Source organism: Temnothorax americanus, unplaced genomic scaffold, assembly GCF_048541705.1.
Source record: "Temnothorax americanus isolate GAGA-0224 unplaced genomic scaffold, ASM4854170v1 Scaffold11, whole genome shotgun sequence".
Lineage (NCBI taxonomy): Eukaryota > Metazoa > Arthropoda > Insecta > Hymenoptera > Formicidae > Temnothorax > Temnothorax americanus.
This window is the reverse complement of record NW_027509242.1, coordinates 818,617-840,031: the sequence shown is the minus strand read 5'-3', so window position 1 is coordinate 840,031 and position 21,415 is coordinate 818,617. Positions and strand designations below refer to the sequence as shown.

At 37.0% G+C, this 21,415-nt stretch overlaps 3 protein-coding genes and 1 pseudogene across 3 annotated transcripts in view; 1 reads left to right on the top strand and 3 right to left on the bottom strand.

The window, feature by feature from the left end:
* The window catches only part of LOC143908105 (uncharacterized protein C1orf50 homolog), a 36,799-nt gene extending 18,400 nt beyond the window's left edge, over positions 1 to 18,399 (bottom strand). Inside the window, exon 1 of the mRNA XM_077425444.1 lies at positions 18,098 to 18,399. The gene's annotated coding sequence lies outside the window, so the exon portion shown is untranslated. The remainder of the gene's footprint in view (positions 1 to 18,097) is intronic.
* LOC143908209 (uncharacterized) lies at positions 6,199 to 14,062 on the bottom strand. Its single transcript, XM_077425660.1, has 2 exons — positions 12,438 to 14,062; positions 6,199 to 8,887 (listed from the first exon to the last, which is right to left on the bottom strand). The coding sequence occupies exons 1-2, from the start codon at positions 13,941 to 13,943 to the stop codon at positions 7,355 to 7,357; spliced, it is 3,039 nt and encodes a 1,012-aa protein (XP_077281786.1). The 5' UTR covers positions 13,944 to 14,062; the 3' UTR covers positions 6,199 to 7,354.
* LOC143908203 (cytochrome P450 6a2-like) lies at positions 14,083 to 17,347 on the top strand (annotated as a pseudogene).
* Positions 18,400 to 18,801: 402 nt separating the features above from the next.
* LOC143907849 (cytochrome P450 6a2-like) lies at positions 18,802 to 20,847 on the bottom strand. Its single transcript, XM_077424867.1, has one exon. The coding sequence runs from the start codon at positions 20,757 to 20,759 to the stop codon at positions 19,254 to 19,256; it is 1,506 nt and encodes a 501-aa protein (XP_077280993.1). The 5' UTR covers positions 20,760 to 20,847; the 3' UTR covers positions 18,802 to 19,253.
* Between the last annotated feature and the right edge of the window lie 568 nt (positions 20,848 to 21,415).

Below are 21,415 nucleotides of genomic sequence, written 5' to 3'. Positions count from 1 at the left end.
AAGGCAGCAATGTTTTTTCGTTGGACCAAACCACCTTCCGTTCTCTACTAAATCTTACTCCACCCCCGCCAGACGGCTTCAATCGTCGATCACTCGATCACCAAACGTGAAACTTTCGAAACCTCAGAAATCTCCTGACTGGCGGAGGCTGCACCTGTCGTTCTCGCCGGACCGAAGAGCAAAAGTTTCCCAACGAAATCGAACACTTTCAACGCAACACTTGGAGCATCGTCAAAAACAGCAAAATCACCTGGTCAAAAACGTCACACATTTACTATCACTATTATTATTACTTCAAAAAAAAAAAAAAAAACGCCGACGTTACTCTTACCCTCACAGCCAACGATACTAATACTAATGATAGTAACACTCTATCGACGAAAATTCTCCGAAATCATTGGAAATTTACGGAAAAAGTCATACAGCGCGTGCATCACGCGACGCACTTCAGGATCACGCAGTTACTTCGAAAGAGAACAAGAAACATTCATATACACACGCATAACACGCACGCGCACGTATCAAACGTATTAAACGTATTCCGCGTTGTTTCGCAGCGCGAAAAATTTGCGAGAGTCTGGACTCGGTCTCGCATCAAAATTGGATTGGAAAGGACAAAACGTCTCTCCTCGCAAAAGGCTCACGGCATGGATGGAATCGTTCCTCCGACCTTAACCCGGCAACCCTTCGGTCTATACGCCGCCACAAGTGCAAGTCTCACACCCTCAGGATTATAATTTCGCAGAGTATTACCAAACGGCCGCAGCAGGACGCGCGACCTTTTTTTTCTTTCGTATATATGTATACGATTTACAGGAGGCATACCGCGGTTCATCGTGTACCGCGAGGAAAACGTTTCTCGTTACACTTCCCTACGTTCTTTACGCGCTGCAACATCACCAAAGAGATAACAACGTGATTCCAAGTTCACGTTTTACGACTTATCGATGATTATTTGATACTTGCCTGGCAATTATTTAGATGAAAAAAACATTTCTGCAAGACTATTTTGATCATTTCACGGTTTCTCTCAAACAGGAGACTTATCGATCAAACGCGCATGTCAATCGACGGCATGCAAATTAAGGCTTCAGAGCAGATCAAAAGCGCCAAATCGCAAAATCGGAAATCACGACGTAAATTAACATCGTGCAGCCAAAACAGTTCTGCACGGATTTGGATCGCATCGGGAAAAAAAAAAACGCGATCTCTTCCAGAGTTCAACCTGGCGTAGAACAATCAAAAGCTCTCGATCGAAAAATTCGCAAGTTATTTCGGATCGACGAGTTAGCGCACCGTCAAACACCCGACCTACATATTCTCGAACGATTAATGATTAACAGAGAGCAAACAGCAGCGCTCAAAAACAGATCTCAAAAGCGACCAGCGACAAATTTCACAACCAAAATCCAGGGAAGTGGGCGGAAAGATTGATATTCAGAGCAGATGTCATCCCCGAAATCAATTGAAAAATCATTAATCGAACCAATTTATATCGAACCCCCAAAATCAATGGGATTATATATCATAGTCGAGCTAATTTATGACGTTCGTTTGCGAATGACGCTACGCAAAACAGTACACGCGGAGTCCTTTTTGGTCCAATTCAAGAATACTCTGAAAACAGTCAGAAATTCTCTCAGAAAACCTATACTTGCAAGACTTTCACTGTATCAAAAAAAAAAAACAAAAATAACTTTTTCACGCGGCTCTGTAGCGGCGTAAGTCAACTATCTCACCCTAAATTACGTCCAACGAGCAAAAAAACCGCTTGAGGAATACAAAACCACCGCAAAACTACCGCCAGAAAACAAGAATGGCGAGAAGCATTTACTCGGAACAAACTTTTACTCTCGAACACTAATACAACTCTGCACTCGGGCACAAATTCAACACGAATCGCACGAAGATTCGTACTTATCTGGATGAAGAATAGAATTTTCATCGAAAAGCACTCTGACACAAGATGCAAATCGCAGGACAAAAATCGCTATCGCGGACCTTTCCGACTGTGCAAGAATCCTCGACAAAGCTAATCTCTCAGCAAGATCTTATTCTAATCGACAACGATTTTTTATTTCTTTCCTGTCAAGCAAGAAGAGCTCTATCAAGCAATCAAGAGCGAGCAACGAACTAATTGTGTTTCGTGGAAAATCATCGGAGGACCTACCCTCGGAAGACAACTCTTGGACACACATGGAAAATCGCGAGCACCAAATCATAGCGGAACAACATGGGACACAGTCACGGACAACGCGAGACGTCGTCGTGGGACCATCGGCAAAGGTACTATCCCTTGTTCTAATTGTAAAATTTTATCTTAGATTATACTTAAGTCACTAACGATATCGATCGAACGTGAGTATTAACTGATAGCGAAAATTATTACGATATCGTAGAAATCGATCGTCACAGTTCTGCATTCTGAGCACTATAAAATCCTTCTTTAATTTACTTTAAAAAAAACTGTCGTAGATTTAGGTTATTTATTTATTTATTTTTTTATTATTTCTTTAATTTATCCGTTACTTTTATTTTGCCTATTTTGTGAAATCGTCGTTAATACCAAAGCACAAAGCGCTCCGCCATAGATCTCTGAAATATATGTACGTAAATTATATATTTCATTTTTCTTTGTCATGTTTTACGTTAGCACAAAGGCTCGCGTATTTCAATTATAACAGATTCAATTATAACAGAAGTTGTAATAACTTGAATTATAACAGAAATGGAGAGCGGAAAGTTTTGTCATTTTTACGGCTAGAAACGTCGATCTCAGTGAAAGACATATAAAACCGTTGGAAACCGCAAAAACTGCAGTTATTGTGCCAATAATGATAAATAACGACTCGATCAATAATGGCCTGGCATAAACTCTCTGATTGCTGTAAGAATGATAAACTTTTACACATCCAAATGTTATATTCAAGTCCGAAAAATTTGGTATGATGTAACTTTAGATTTTTAACTGCGCTTTGTGCACTCTATATCATGCTTCATTATCACATGTTACGTATTTTTGTTGAATTTCGACACATTCTTCACATTTCGATGATTTCACAAATTGATCAGTTATTTAGCCTGTTTTTAGTTTTATTTTATTATTTTTTTATTATTTTTTTTATTTTACATTTATTTTTTTTACTCATAAAAAAGAAGACCATAAAAAACCCCCCCAAAAAAAACAAAAAGAAAATGAATAAACATGTAAATATAAAGCATGATACACGTTCTATCGCGAAATAATACGTTCTACAGCCGACATGCCTCAAAAGCAATTCAACGCGGTTGAATGTAAAAGTAATTTTAATTGTTTCGACTGTTATGCGGAGATGTTGAAAGGATATGAAGAAGTGTTCGTTTCGCAAAATCGTCTGATAATCATTACGGATTACAAAACATGCGTGATCGCCGTTTTGCGAGACCAACAGGTTCCTTTCAGCATCTGCGTGTTTCAGTGTCGCGCTTTCAGATTATCCTGCTCGGTTCAGCCATTCAGATAATCACAAAACGCATAAATCAAGAAGAGAAAACTTGTCTGAAAATTCGTTCTTTGACCATTTCGTTATCGACAAGTACGCGATGTAGAACGTGAATTACTTAACACGTACATATAAAATTTATATACACAATCGTATCGTAGGTACTTTACGTTTAGGTTTACTTTAGATTTAACTTTCAACTTTGTTGCTGATACACTCAATCGAGCAGAGATGTGCCAGACACAAGTGGATGATACCCCTGTGAGTAGTGTGATAAGGACAAGTCGTGGACGCTAATATTTAGCGTTGTGAGATGTTGCCTGTCAACTGTAAATTAATAATGCTTTAACGTAAGTTAATATTAAATGCTCTAATTTCTAGAGCACTCCTTTCTATTTCTACGAAACGCTATACAGTTATTATATGAACTTTTCATTAATACATCCACTGTCAAGTTTTACATTACTCGTCTAGAAAGTTACAAGTCAAACGTTATCAATTTACAGTTGATCAGCTTCATCTCGTAGGCATAAATTACTTTATTAATTTTCGCGAGAGGCCTAATTAATTTAAATCGACCTATATTTTAATCTGTAAGCACTTATCCAAATATAATAAGCAGAAATTTTTTCAATTTTAAGAATATAGTCACATTGATAGTCACATTCGATGAATTAAGTGACATAACAGTTTTCTTGATAGAATTGAGTATCTTTAACAATATAGTTTTAAGATCTAGGGTAAACGCATATACATACTTTTGCAGAAACAAAATCGATAAACTCGATAAACTCAATGTCGATTATCTAGTTAAAAAAAAAAAAAATTACACCATGGATGATTTGTACTTTGCCTATAGTAACGATTGAAGTTAAATTTTGTCCGGAGTAATACAATCCGAACGAAGGGGTTCAAGGTACATCTTGTAAAGAAAGGAGACGCTTCATATTCGACGAAAGAGAATTGTTCAGACACAACACACAAACGTATTATGCTGCTTTTGAATGCTTCTCGTATGTTGCTTATCTGAATGTTATTGTTTCTGTTGTTTACGTTTGTGTCGAATTTTACGCTTTTGGTCACCCGACATAATACTTGTCCTCAAGATTTTCCCGTTGTTCACGTTGAATTTCTGTTTGGCACGTTATTGCTGTTAATAAGTTATCAAATGTTACATTCCATTTCCCTCTAATGCCTGTTTAACCCTGTTACTTTTTCGCATGTTCCCTATTACCGAGATTTCGGATGTTCTCATTTTTGTCCAAAAGTTGTATTTAACACTGTTAATCCTTTGTTGATTGTACTGTTGATACTTTGTTCGTGTTGTATATCATCGTCATCATACATCCGCAGAACTCCTGTCAAAAAAATACTCGGAAATCTATTTCGTACCTTCAAAAACATTTAACATCCACCCTCCACCCCTTTCATTTACCACTAACAAATTTTGGATAGATATTGCTAATTTTATCGCAAATTCTATTATATATTCGCTGCATTTCAGATGTCTTGTAACAATAGTTTAATTCAAGTCAATGTCAAAGTTAGAAATATCAATCCTCTTATCGAACACAATCACAGCATAAATTTAAGAATTTTGAATTTCCAATACCATCAAGATATTTCAATAAGAAAAGAAAAACCTTACATGTCATAATAATACCTAACACGACAGATTTGTTTAAAAAAAATAGTTTTATAATCAAAATCTATAATTCAAAAAATCGTATTGCTTTCTGATTCATATGTACTCCGTTACATTTCAAATCCGTGTGAATTCCGACAATACATATCTCACCGTTATCATTGTTGTTAAAAATTCATAACAAAGTTGAAAACATGTTCTGTATTTTGCGTTGAATTTTGGTCAGTTGAAGTTATTAGTTTGTCTGCCTTAAACATATTATTGTATAATCGTTACTTACACACATTTATCTCGCTCGTTAATACCATTTTCGTTTACCCTACCCACTTGTTCGATCCTTGATATTATTATCTTTATTAATTTTGCTATTTAGATTTTATTACAAGAGCATTACATTTCCAGATTGCTTTTTATTATTGTTGACAATGCGACGGCAGGGCGATCAATCAAATCGATTCCAATTGGGCAATTAATAATGTTTACGCTTATATTTCCTTCCTGGCATATATAAAAATTTATTTCTACGACTTTGCTCGATGTTGTAAATACGATTCTCGCAAGCACGGTAAAAAGTACGTTCCAAAAAAAAAATAGGTGTAAACTTGAGCTGAAAATGAAAGTTTGAGTCTCGCATGTGAAAACGTTTAAACTCGTCAAATTTACTTCTCTTGAAAATAATTCGTAATGCATGGAAAAGACATATTCTCAAAATCATATTATTATATGAATAGAAGGCGAACGATAATTCTTCGATATATTCTAGCCGTAGATGAAAATACCATCACCACTTGCATTGGTAAATTTCTCTAAAACGAGATTATCGATTGTCAATTAATCTCCTTGTAGCTAAATTCTATGACAAATATTTAATTGTCAGAAACACTTGGCCAGCCATAAACCCACCATGACGCACGTATAATCGTTATTGTTATCTGATCCTTGTTATGTGTCCTTGGTTATTGTTATGCGAAATTGCGTTGTTGTTAAGTTACCGTTGTTACCTCTGAAAGCCTGCACCGAAAAGTTGCCCGCTATTAATGCCCGTGTTTCCCAGTTTTTGTTCTCAAAGGATTTGTCGTAGAAGCTGTTTTTGTTACTGTTAAATTGGCACCAAAAGCAAGCATAATTCGCTCTTTCTCTCTCCCCCGTTCTTTCTCTTTCTTTCCATCATCGAATTAAGATTAAAGAATCTAGATTTTAATCGGCGAAATATACAAATCGATCGTCAGTTTAAGGAGAACGATAAAGATTTAAGTGTCACACACGCTACACGATACCCGATATGTTCATTAAGCTCTGACATCACCTCAGTAAAAAAATTATATTCCAAATTATTAATGATTAATTTAATTATAACTTGCAAACCGCCCCTAACGGTTATCGTCTGCGAGATTGATTACATTTTGGTTTCACCGTATAGTGCCTTATTTGATAGATTTTAATGTACGTATATGTTAATGTACTCTAACATCGTAAAATAACGTAACGAGAACGTAGTTTTAGCGCAGCTAGAAATATATAAAGTCGCGTAAGAAAAATACGCTAAAGTGCTACTATACGACATATATGTACATAATATAAGTAAATACATTTAATAAATAAACTCCGTATGTAATATATAAAGCATTTTCATTATTTCTGTACAAATATTATCTACCTTCTTGTAATCTGCAAATGGAAAATTATACTTAATTATTATATAATTCTTGTCAATAATTGCAATTAATACAATCATATGGTTCAATCATAACTAAAGGCTCATTTTTTGTAAAAAAAAATGTTATTTATATATATATCCAGCGCAATTATTATATTTTATAAAATACCTGATTTATGTAGCGTATTAAAAATATATATTCGATATACATAAACATAAAAAATAATTTAAAACACGCTAATTACAATTTTCTGTCACAGTACAACGTGACGTGAAACAAAATAACAACAGAAATTAGGTCTAATTTATACAGTTAAAAAATAAGAGACCATAATGCTTATAATTCTCCGAATAAATAAAATATTTTCTCAACGTTTATTAATATTTGTTATATTTTAAATTCAACTCATTAAAATATCGTTAAAATCAATGAAAAGATGTTATTAAAAATATTAATTTTACAAAAACTAACACTACACAAAAATCCATAGAATTGTAAAAAAAAAAAAGAAAATCAAAGCCAAGAAAAAAACCTGTAAAAAAACAAAATTCTTTTTTAATATCTCGTAGTTAAATCGGTCGGATGATGGCCCAAAGGCCGCCTTCAGCAGCGTTCAGAAAGGTTGAACCCGTCAACTTTAATGGTACTCGCGTCTTCGGAGAAAGCTCTAGTCTGTACTTCCTCAGGAGCGTAGCCAAACATGCTTTTATCTGTAGCTGAGCCATTCTCTGTCCCACGCACATTCGCGGTCCCTCGCCGAAGGGAAGATAAGCATATTTCTCGATGCTATGTTTTCTCTCCGGGCTAAATCTTTCGGGATCGAACACCTCAGGATCCTCCCAGTATCGGGAGTCTCTCTGCAAGCCCATGATGGGTATCAGAATGTGCATTCCACGTGGCACGTGACAAACGAGTCCGTCGGATCCTCTCAAATCGGTCTCCTCCGTGCAAACCTTGTCCAGAAATCCTGCAGCGGGCAGGAGTCTCTGTGATTCGCTAAATACCCGATCCATGTACGTCATTTCTTTCAAGGCGTCGTAAGTGATCACACCGTCGTATTTGTTAAGCACAGACATCACCTCGTCGCGTAATTTCTCCTGCACTTCTGGATGAGTAGCCAAGTTGAAACCGACGAAGCTTAAAGCGGTACTGGTAGTGTCGTAGCCATCAACGAAAAATGACGTTGCGTGAGAAATGACCGTGTCCATGTCAAATTTTTCACCCTCTGACCGTTCCAGATCGACCATCAACTGAAGAAAATCGTGTCGACGCGTCTCCTCCTTCCTTCTTTGCTCCATAATATCCGTAATTATCGTTCTAAAGAAATGATCGGCCTCCTTTGGTAAAATTCTCACACGGAAGATTTTACCTAACGATGGCATAAAGAACACAAGTGTGAAAATAATGTTGTTCCAAAAGGTTGGCGCGAGAAAGGAACTGCCCATTGTGTAGAAAGACTCGATCTCTCTCTCGTCGTCGAAGCACAATCCGTCCACGCCGTAGCCAGCGCCAGTTACCACTTGCGCGGCGTATCTGGCGAACAAGTCCTTTAGCTCCAACTCCACTTTCCCGGCTTTGCCTAATTTCTTCTCCAGATAACTCTCGAACTTCTCGCACACTTGCTTGACGCTTTCGAGCAGGATTTTCAATCGCATGCTGGAGAACGCGAAAGACAAGCGCTTTCTTCCGGTCATCCACTTTTCACCGTAGCAAAAAAAAGGATTAATGGCCAGTAGAGGGTCCAAATTAGGATCGATTTTGATGCCATTCTCGTGGAAATTCGAAAAACTTGTCTGCATCACTGTTTTCACCAACTCCGCTTCAAGAACTATTAATGTTGGCGACGTGAAGTTGTAGATTCCGACCATACTGTGATTCCGATTAGCATTGTAGATCTTGCGAACGCACTCGGAGAAAGTAGTCGTCATGGTGACGAGTTCCCCAAAGTGACCGACGCCAGGCAAGACGCCATCCGGGCAAGGTATTCCACGTTTTTTCCAGAATTTAAAATTTCTCGTCAGGAAGAGATAGAGAACAACCACAGCTACGAGAATCGAAAGCACGAGCGTGACGATCATCTCTGCTCTTGAGGAGAACCGAGACTATACTGAATAGTCAATGTCTAAGTAACCTTCGTCGAGCGATTACCATTAATGACGACTACTATTAATAGCGATTACTTCAATCAAAACTAATTTCGCGAATGATAGCGTCAATCAGCGAGCGTGCAGGATGATTATAGGTGGCGCACCGTGCATGTAAATAAACCGAATCTATTACGTAATGTCTGTTATGCAGCTTGTAATGTTAAATTCGCATATCGAAAATATCATTTATCATCATATAGATTAAAATAACGTTTATTGAATACAATTTGTTATTTTTATTACTACGCTAAAAAAAAATTGGTTGTTCAAACTAATTTGTATAATTGTTGATCCATTGTATCAGGTAGTGTCAACAATTATTAAGTGCCACTAAAAAAGATGTAGTTTATTCATGCCAACCATCAAAATTTTTCAATTAAGAATTATTTAATTTAACTAACGATTAGTTAAGCCAACTAATGTTTAGTTGAAAGTATCGTATTAAATATTTTAGTTGGATAAAACACATTTTACGTTCTTCAACAAATTTTTTTTCTCAGTTTAATAAAGTCAACTTGATATTGATACTGAAAATATTATTGCTCTTGACATTGAGACGATTTTTGTGCGCCACCTTATATTAAAAACTATAATAGAACGAGTGACTCAGACCAGTATAAAGAGCCAGCAAGACGCCATTCGGGCACGGTATTCTACGTTTTTGCCAGAATTTAAAATTTCTCGTCAGGAAGAAGTAGAGAACAACCACAGCGATGAGAATCGAAAGCACGAGCGTGACGATCATCTCTGCTCTTAAGGAAGATTGAACTACACTAAATAGTCAACGTCTAAGCAACCTTCGTCGGACAACTGTTTCTCTCAAAACTAATTCCGCGAATGATAGCGTGAATCAATAAACATACCGGATGATAATATGGGTGGCGGACGTGTAGATAAATCAAACATATTATGTAATGTCTGTTATGCAGTTTATGTAATATTAGGTTCGCATGTCGAAAATGTCATTTATCGCTATATATAAAGATTAAAATAATGTCAACTGTATAAAACTTGTTATTTTTATATTACTAATAAAGCCAACTTGACATTGATACCAAGACTATTATTGTTCCATTGACACTGAGACGATTTTTGTGCGCCACTATATTAAAAGCTAGAACAAGTGCTGACGCTCGACGAATGCCGGTAGCAATTGTTGGATATTAATCAATAAAAAACAAACCCATTTACCACGGTACGTTAAACCGTGTACGTCTAGTTTCGGCAACAAAATATTTGTTTACTAAATTTACGGAAATCTGGTCTATCTCATCGTATACACGGCTATTGATTTATCGACACATACTGATAGCAAATAATGATAACAGAATATAGCATGTTTCTTATCAGATCTTAACGCCGCGATTACTACTATTCCGATAGCAAACTTGCAAGTTGTAATCGAATAAACCCCTCTATTTCAATTTCATTATTCGAATATTTCTATATATCGTCTCGTTTCAATACAATACAAAAATAATCCAAAATTTTCTTAATATGTTCAATATGTATTTATTTATATTATTTCCCCAGCGACTGCAAAAAATAATTTAATCCATACAATTCTGAGAAAATGTTCGTCGACATTACGTAATAATAAAATTCACTTGGCAAAACTGAAAATCGCCAATTTGAATTTAATTACTGTCTTGCAAAAGCGTTTGTTCACTGTTGTTAATTGGCGCTAACAATGTACATACTCGCTTTAGCTAGTGCGACGTTACGTTACATAAACTGCACAACAATACGTAATATCAAGTTCGATCCAGCACGCTCGTTGATACCACTACACTGTCACAACCAGTCACAGCAACATGTGGTCTATATCGACCAAGCGTCACTTGTCCGAGAGAAGTAACATGACCGTCGGACTGATGTCCCTGATTATCGAGGCGCTTATAACTCTTTACTTTTAAATCAAATAATAGCATTTACTTCGCCAGTGAATAATTAACAGTAAAAATTTTTTCAATCGACTCTACTATTATTTTTTTTAAATCGTCAAGACGTTTTGACCATGGATTTTGGTCCTTCTAAATTGATTTAATTTTTATGCTTATATGTATAAGTATTTACAAGTGGCGAAAAGTGGCAAAATAACGGAAAGCGTTTAACCTATGGATTTTCCAGTATGCATCTGAAGATCCTGTTTAAAAGCGTCAAAAGGTGTGTGCGACATTCAAGAAATACATCGATAGAAAGCTGAGTAACGTCGCGAAAGCGGAATTTGAGCTAAAGTCCTTGTTCTTCAGATACACCGTCCAAGTAGTAGTCGCCGCTGTTTTCGGCATAAATGGGTACTGTTTCGATGACGAGAAAAAAATATATCTTTCCAAAAAATCGGAAAAACTATTTTCGAGCCGTTCACGCGAAACAAAATCATGTTCACTCTCGTGTTTCTCATTCCATCATTGAACAAAATCTTTAAAATGAGTATCATTCCAAAGCGCATAGACCATTTTCTTCAGGACGTCAATTGCGGATCTTATGGCACAAAGAAAAAAGGATGGAATATTTGGGAACAATTTTTTTCATTTAATGACAGAACTGGAGCGAGTGGAGAGCAATAAATTCGACACCAAAATGTTAACAGAACAGGCACTGTCGTTCGTTATTGATGGTTAGGAAACCTCCAGCACTGCTATGAGTTTCACCGGCTTCCATTTGGCCAGTTATACGGAAATACAGGAGAAATTATGCGAAGAAGTGTTGTCTGTGCTTAACAGATACGACGGTGAAATCACATATAAAAGTTTGAAAGAGATGACATATATGGAACAAGTCTTCAACAAATCGATAAAAATGGTACCCGCAAGAGTAGTCATAAAAAAATAATGTACAGAAAAATTCGATTTAAAAAATCGGAATAAAGTTATCTATCGCGTGCAACTCGAAATAGAGGTCCTGATACCGGTTTCAAGCTTTGCATAAAGATCCTCAATACTGGAAAAATCCCGAAAAGTACAATCTTGAAAGATTCTTATATATTAAATATGCATTATCATCTTTTTTTGTATTCGTTTTAATATCGCAACACTGACGAGTCATGCATGACTGATAACTTGCACCGCAAAATTATGCGCAATTTAAGTGTTATATCAACGTGATAGTATCTCAAAACATTATCTCTTTTATTATATAATAATATCTAATCTAGACATAAAAAATAATTTTAAACACATTAATTCAACAATTTCTTCACAGTACAACTTGAAACGAGATAAAATTAGGTCCGATTTACCTATACAGTTAAAAAATAAAAGACTAATGTTTATAATTCCTCGAATAAATAAAATATTTTCTCAACGTTTATTAAGTTAGGTTAGCTTTTAAATACAACTCATGTTAAAGTATCATTTAAAACCAATAGAAATGTATTATTGAAAACATTAATCTTACAGAAACTAACATTACAAAAATCCATATGATTGTAAAAAAAAGTAAACAAAAAGAGAGAGAAAAAAATTTATTAAACAAATTTTTTTTTAGATATATCTCGTAGTTAAATCGGTCGAATAATGGCCCAAATGCCGCCCTCCGGAGCGGACAGGAAGGTCGAAGCCGTCATCTTTAATGGTACTTGTGTCTTCGGAGAAAGCTCTAGTCTGTACTTCCTCAGGATCGTGGCCAAACATGCTTTCATCTGCAACTGAGCCATTCTCATTCCCACGCACATTCGCGGCCCCTCGCCGAAGGGAAGATAGGCAAATCTCTCGATGCTATGTTTTCTCTCCGGACCAAATCTATCGGGATCGAACACCTCAGGATTTTCCCAGTATCGGGAGTCTTCCTGCAAGCCGTTGACTGATATCATGATATGCATTCCACGTGGCACGTGACAAACGAGTCCGTCGGATCCTCTCAAATCGGTCTCCTCCGTGCAAACCTTGTCCAGGAATCCTAAAGCGGGTAGGAGCCGCTGAGATTCGCTTAATACCCGATCCATGTACGTCATATCTTTCAAGGCGTCGTAAGTGATCACACCGTCGTATTTGTTAAGCACAGACACCACCTCGTCGCGTAATTTCTCCTGCACTTCTGGATAACTGGCCAAATTGAAGCCGATGAAGCTTAAAACGGTGCTGGAAGTCTCGTAGCCATCGATGAAAAACGACAGCGCGTGAGACGTGATCATTTCCAGGTCAAATTTATCACCCTCTGTCCGTTCCAGATCGGCCATCAACTGAAGAAAATCGTTTCTACGTGTCTCTTCCCTTCTTCTTTGCTCCATAATATCCGCAATTATCGTTCTAAAAAAATTATCGGCCTTCTTTGGTAAGAATCTCACATGGAAGATTTTACCTAATAATGGCATAAAAAATACGAGGGTGAAAACAATGTTGTTCCAAAAGCTTGGCTCGAGAAAGGATTTGCCCATTGTGTAGAAAGACTCGCTTTCTCTCTCGTCGTCGAAGCACAATCCGTCCACGCCAAAACCAGCGCCAGTTACCACTTGCGCGGTGAATCTGGCGAACAAGTCCTTTAGCTCCAACTCTACTTTCCCTGTTTTGTCTAGCTTCTTCTCCAGATAACCCTCAAACTTCTCGCACACTTGTTTGACGCTCTCGAGCAAGATTTTCAATCGCATGCTGGAGAACGCGTAAGTCAAACGCTTTCTTCCGGTCACCCACTTGTCACCGTAGGTGAAAAATGGGTTATTGGCCAGAAGAGGGTCCAAATTAGGATCGATTTTGAGGCCATTCTCGTGGAAATTCGAAAAACTTGTCTGCATCACTGTTTTCACTAGCTCCGGTTCGAGAACCATTAATGCTGGCGACGTGAAGTTGTAGATTCCGACCATACTGTGATTCCGATTAGCATTGTAGATCTTGCGAACGCACACGGAGAAAGGGGTCGTCATAGAAGCGACATCCCAAAAGTGACCGACGCCGGGCAAGACGCCATCCGGGCAAGGTATTCCACGTTTTTGCCAGAATTTAAAATTTCTCGTCAGTAAGAAATAGAGAACAATCACAGCTGTGAGAATCGATAGCACGAGCGTGACGATCATCTCTGATCTTGAGGAAGACTGAACTCTGCCGAACGGACAAGGTTTAAGTATAACCTACGTCGAACGACTATTAATGTCGACTGCTTCTGTCAAAACTAATTTCGTGAATGACAGCGTCAATCAACGAGCATGTCGGATGATGATGGGTTGTGGGGGACTGTGCGTGCGTGCGTTTTGTGTGTGTGTGTGTGTGTGTGTGTGTGTGTGTGTGTGTGTGTGTGTGTGTGTGTGTGTGTGTGTGTGTGTGTGTGTGTGTGTGTGTGTGTGTGTGTAGATAAACCAAACCTATTACGTAATGTCTGTTATGTAATTTATGTAATGTTAGGTTCGCATATCAAAAATGTCATTTATCATCATAAAGATTAAACTAATGTTTATTGAATATAACTTGTTATTTTTTTATTACTAATAAAACCAACTTGACATTGATACCGAGACTATCATTGCTCCATTGACATTGAGATAAATTTTGTACGCCCTGTGTTAAAAGCTAGAACGAGTAACTCATGATAGTAGCAATTGCTGGCTATTAATCAATAAGAAAATGATCCATACATATGTTATAGTTAAACTATGTTCGTTTAGTTTCATCAACACAATAACTTTGTATTTATATACAGAAATAAAAAATTAGCGTATCTGAAATCGAATAATTCTTCATAAAATGTTCTTTTACATTAATATTATGATTATTTTAGATTCTCAATTTAGTAAGAAATTAAGAATTTAATTATCTTTACTATATCTTTATATAAGATAAAAAAACGTAATAACATTAAATGGTCTAACGTTCAACGAGCTTACGTCAAACGACTGTTATCAACTGCGACTGCTTATCTCCAAAGTAACTTCTAGATTCACAGCGTCAATCAACGAGCATTGTGGATAATGGTGACACAGGACGCGTATATAGATAATCCGAACATAATATTAAGTGTCTGTTATGCAGTTTACGTAATTTTACGTCGTATATGGAAACTGCCATTTATCTTCGTGAAAACTAAAAATATTCTCCATTGACTATAAAATTGCTATTTTTACATTATTAATAAAATCAACTTGCCATTAATACTATGGGACTATTATTGCTCTATTGAAGTTAAGACAGTTGTGCGGCACCCTGTATTAAGAGATAAAACGAGTGACCGAGCAGTGCAATTGCTAGCTGTAATTTATAAGAAACGACCCATATACCATAGTACGTTGTACTGGATACGTTCATTTTCAGCAACACAATATCTGTTTAATAAATTTACGGAAAGTTGGTCTCTCATCATCGTGAACATGACACATCAATTTATCCATCGACATATATCGATAGCAAATAATAATAAAATGTAGCAACCGGTTTTCAATAGATAAAGTCAATGTAAGGTCAATCTCGATAAGAAGCTCAAGTGATGCTCGTTTAACGTAATTATTTTTCCGATAGCAAACTTGCAAGTTGCAATCAAATATATGTAACGCTTGTGAACAAGCAAACAAGCAACAATTTAAACGTTACGCAACTAATTCCAGAATAATCCCCTCAATTTCAATTTCACCATTCAAATATTTTTATTATTTCGATTTAATGCAATATAAAAATAAACAACAAATTTTCAAATATGTTTAATATATTCTTCCTTATGTTATTCCTTCAATAATTGCGAGAATTAATTTAATCTATACCATTATGATAATGTTTCTCGATATGAAATATAAATAAAGTCCACTTAACGATACTTGAAATCGCCAATGCCAATTTTATTACTGCTTTGCAACCTCGCTCGTTCACTCGTTAATCGGCCCCATCAATGTAGTACAATCGCTCCGACGATTCCGCTACATCGCAACCGGTCACAGCTGATCGTCAAGGCTATACATCGATTTATCTGACCAAGTGTAACCAAGTTATTGACCGAGACAAACAATGGCGTTTCTGATTTTCGAGACTTATAGCTCTTTATTTTTATTTGACGCGAAATTACAAGTATACTGGCAAAAACGTGGAGTTCCGTGCGTGGATGGAGCTTTGCCTTGCCGGGGTTCGGTCACATGCTTGCGGACGGATGCCGCTGATTTATATTGCAAGATTTATAAGGACAGTAAAGGTCGAAATATGGTAGAGATCTACGAGTTGATGTCACCGTCGCTAATAATCCTCGAGCCGGAATTGGTGAAAACGGTGCAGCAGACCAATTTCGCTCTTATCATATACTACATTTTGTCTTACCGGCGAAAAGTGGCAAAACAGTAAAAAACGCTTGACCTATGCATTTTCCAGTATGCGACTGAAGATCCTGCTTGAAAGCGTCAAACAGGTGTGCGCGACGTTGGAAAAATATATGGATGGAAAGCTGAGTAACGTGAAGACTGAGTTTGAGCTGAAGTCCTTGCTTTCCAGATACACCGCCCTTAGTAACCGCCGCTGGTTTCGGCGTGGATAGATACTGTTTCGATGACGAAAAAAAGAATATATCTTTTCCAAAAATCGGACAGCCATTTTCGAGCCGTCCACGCGAAATAAAATCGTAGTCACTTTCATGTTCCTCATCCCGTCATTGAAGAAAATCTTTAAAATGAGTTTTACTCCAAAGAGCGTCGACCATTTCTTCGGAACGTTGATCGCGGATCTCATGGAGCAAAGGAGAAAAGATGGAATACCTAGGAACGATTTTCTCCATTTGATGGCCGAACTGGAGCGCGCTGAGGACGATAAATTCGACACTGAAATGATCACGGAACAAGCGATGTCGTTCTTTATCGATAGCTATGAGACTTCCAGCAGTGTTAGGAGTTTCACTGGCTTCCACTTAGTCACCCACAGTCACGCAGTCACCCAGAAATACAAGGAAAATTACGCGAAGAGATGGTGAAAGCACATATAAAAATTTAAGGAACGTGACATACATGAATCAAGTCCCCAAAGAATCGATGAGAATGGTACCCGTAATAGTACTCATAAATCGTTATCGGTTCAAGCTTTTTGAAAAGATCCTCAATACTGGGAAAATCCCGAAGGTCCTGAAAGATTCAGCCCGGAAAGGAAACACAGCATCGAGAGATTCGTTATTCGTCTTTCTTCCCTTCGATAAAGGTTCGCGAATCTGCGCGGGGATGAGAATAACCCAGCTACAGATAAAGTCAGGTCTGACTATGATTCTGAGAAAATACAGCATATGGAACTATCCCCGAGAGCGCAAACACCTTTAAAGATGATTCCTGGATCTATTGTACCAACGCCAAAAGGCGGGGGGTCTGTGGATTTACTTTAAGCCTCTTTAAACGCGAATATCTTCTTTCAAATTTTTTCCGAGCTTTCAACGTCATGAAAAATCTTTTTATGTTCAAAGGAAAAGTTTATTACTCTACACACACAAAATGGAATTCTTTTCAAATTTAATCAGTTTCTATTACTGTCTCTATTTTTATACAAAAATAGAAAAAAAAATACTTGGAATTTTATCAGTAGTATACTTTCTTATGCAAATATTATTATATTCTTAATTCAGCAAGAAAAAAGAGTAAGAATTTCATTGGGTTTAATTACTTTTTATCTTTGTGCAAAAATAAAACATTAAGATATATTAATGTCATATTATTCCATGTAAAAAATGCTTTATATAAATATTGTAATTATAGTTCTTAATATAGCAAGAAAATAAGAATTGAAGCATTTTTGCTATGTTTTTATATAAGAATAAAACTTGTGATTCTTTGTAAAACGTTTTTGTACGATGTATGTAATTTTAACAAGATCTACAAATTCCGATATTAATATTTTCTTAAAAAATTGTTGAAAATTGTTTGATGTATATTTAATATTCAAAATAAATCAAGTTTGCGCTATACAGCTAATTGTATAAATTAGACGTAAGCAAAAATTGCACACGGTACCTCGCTATATCGATACATACTTTAAAATACACCATATTCCGAAGATTAAGAAAAATATTTAGAATCGCATGTCCAAATACGGAAACCGCGATATTAAATGTAAATGTATAATATTATTTTAAAATAATGTAAAATATTACATATATATATATACATCTTTCGTACGCAGTATTGTAACATGGCGCGCATGTTTTTTGCGCCCTAGACGTGATTGTCGAAGGAATCCATAGCTAAAAAATACATAAATAAATATATCAAATAAATAAATTACTTACTTTTTACGTGTATCAATGTCTACCAGATTTCCTCCTCCTCCTCCTCCTCCTCCTCCTGCTTTCATGTTCCATCCGTATTGATCTTTGCGGGCATTCGCGCAAACGCACTCGTGAACAGGTTAGCTACGATCTCGCGCGTATCAATCGCCAGTATATGACGATCGTGTGACACATTATTACATACTCCCAAACGCAATGTGTGCTTTGTCGCGGCTGAAGGTGACGCAAGAAAGATAAATCGCATCAGGAAGCAACGATCCGCTCGACAAATATTAAGCGTTCCACACATCAACGAACAAATCCTGCGCGACGAGAGAAAGACTAAAGTCACGCAGCCAACTTCACGTTAATCTCCCGCGAGACGCGAGACGACGTGAATCAATATAATGACTAACTAATACGAAGTCGCGATTTGATATTGTGCAATATGTTTCCAATTACTCTCGCATAGATCCCGCGAGATGCATGTATTATATTAAAATGTGTATATTGATATATGTATACAATTGTATATCACGGCATTCCAATTTTTGTTTAAATTATCCGATCCGTCGATTCCGGAGACGCCTGGCAAATTAAATTCAAAACGGGAGAGATATATTTTTTTGATGTAAATATACCTAATGTAAATATCTCAAGTTTATTAAAATATACTGCGATCATATTTATTTGTCTTCTAACGCTGGTAAATAAAAAACATACCATAAATTTTTGTATATTATTTTTGGGGAAACAAAATAGTGTTATATAATAATAGTTTAATAATAACATTTGTTTATATTTTATATTATTTGTTCAAGCATATGTATATATACGTATTTGTGTGTTTTACAGATTTGCGATGCGTTTCTTCATAATTATTACTAGCGCGAGTATGAAAGTATAGCACGACCATTATTTGCAACACACATAATCTAAAATTTATATATTCAAAAATAAAAGTGCATCACAAACCAATAAAAAAGTATTTCAAGCAACAGTTTCTGTTGCAGTATAACATATCTTTTACTATTATATATAAACATAAATGCGGTAATTAAAACTAATTAAATTTAAAGACAATCCCATTTTGTAAATACAGAAATTTTTTTATTAAACATAAAAAATTATTTATGCGATAAAAGCTCGGAAAAACTTTAAGAGATGATATTCGTGCTCAAAGACGTCTAAAGTAGGACCACAGACCACCTTTTGGTGTTGGTAGAATGGTTCCAGGAATCATCTTTAAAGGTGTTTGCGTCCTCGGGGATAGTTCCATGCTGTACTTTTTCAGAATTGTAGCCAGACCTGCCTTTATCTGTAGCTGGGCCATTCTCATCCCCACGCAGATTCGCGGACCTTCGCCGAAGGGAAGATAAGCGAATCTCTCGATGCTGTGTTTCCTGTCCGAGCTGAATCTTTCAGGATTGTACTCTTCGGGATTTTCCCAGTATTCAGGATCTGTATGCAAAGCTGGTACCGGTATTATGATCTCCGTTTTAGGTTGCACGCGACAGACAACTCCATCCGAGCCTTTCAATTCAAATTCTTCCGTGCATCGTTTCTTCAAGACGAATCCGGGTAACATTCTCATCGATTCGTTGAAAACTTGGTCCATGTATGTCATCTCCCTCAAACCTTCATATGTTATTTCACCGTCGTATCTGTTAAGCACGGACAATACCTCTTCGCGTAATTTCTCCTGTATTTCTGGATGACTGGCCAAATGGAAGCCGATGAAACTCATAACAGTGCTAGAGGTTTCATAGCCATCGAGTACGAACGACATCGCTTGTCCCGTGAGCATTTCAGTGTCGAAATTCTTACCCTCCGCTCTCTCCAGTTCGGCCATCAAATGGAGAAAATCGTTCTTAGGTATTCCATCTTTTCTCCTTTGCTCCATGAGATCCGCAACCAATGTCCTAAAGAAATGGTCTACGCTCTTTGGAATAAAACTCATTTTAAAGATCTTGTTCAACGATGGGATGAGGATTAGGAAAGCGAACATGATTTTGTTTCGCGTGGACGGCTGAAAAATGGCTTGTCCGAGTTTTCGGAATGATATATCCTTTTTCTCGTCATCGAAACAGTATCCATCCACGCCGAAACCAGCGGCTGCTACAACTTGTGCGGTATATCTGGAGAACAAGGACTTCAGCTCAAACTCCGCTTTCTCGACGTTACTCATCTTTCCATCTATATATTTCTCCATCGTCGCGCACACCAGTTTGACACTTTCTAGCAGAATTTTTAATCGCATACTAGAAAATGCCCAAGTCAAACGCTTTCTGCTGTTTAGCCACTTCTCGCCGGAAAGAACAAAGGGATTGTATGACACGAGCGGATCCACTTCGGGGTCGGTATCAAGGGTGTTCTCGGCGAAACTTGAAAAATTGGTTTGCAGCACCGTTTTCACCAATTCCGGCTCAAGGACCATCAACGACGGCGACATGAAATCATAAATCCCGATCATGCTGCGACCCTTGTTATCCTTGTAAATCTTGCTAAAGAAATCGCCGATGTTCGTTTTCATGCAGATCAGCGACAGCATGTGTCCGAACCCCGGCAGGGCTCCATCCATGCACGGAACTCCACGTTTTTGCCAGTACTTGTAATTTCGCGTCAGATAATAGTAAAGGGCTATAAGCGCTCCGAGAAACAAAGACACCAGCACGACGGTCATGTTGCTATTCTCGAACGACGAGTGGCACTTGGTCAGATAAATAGATGTTGCCTTGACCACGTATCAACTGTGACTGATTGTGATGTAGCGCAATCGCTGAGACGTACATTATGATAGCGTCGATTAACGTGTGGACGAGGGAGGCTGCAAAGCAGTAATAAAATTCGCATTGGCGATTTCTAGTGTTGCCAAGTGAATTTTATTATCTTATTTACTTTATTATATTATTATGTGTAATGTCAACGCATTTTTTCAAATCTGTGCAGAATAAATTAATTTTTCATAATCATTGAAAAAAGAATATAACAAATATATGTTAAACTGTTAAACGGATTAAAATAATTTTGAATTATTTTTTACACGGCCTGATTTATGCCGAAGTTATAACATCGATGTTATAACCGGCGTAAATCGAGCCGGGTAAACGTAGTCATTGTCTTAAAAAATGAGGTAATAAAATTATTTTGATGATAATATAAGGATAGAGAAAATTGTTCTGGAATTTAGTTGCGCAATGTTTATGTTATTGCTTGTTCAAGCGAGGTATATATTTTATTACAACTCACAAACTTCCTATCAGAATAATAATCACGGCGCGCGGCGTCAATAAAGTATCACTGAGGCTACTGTTATTATTATTATCATTAATGATCATT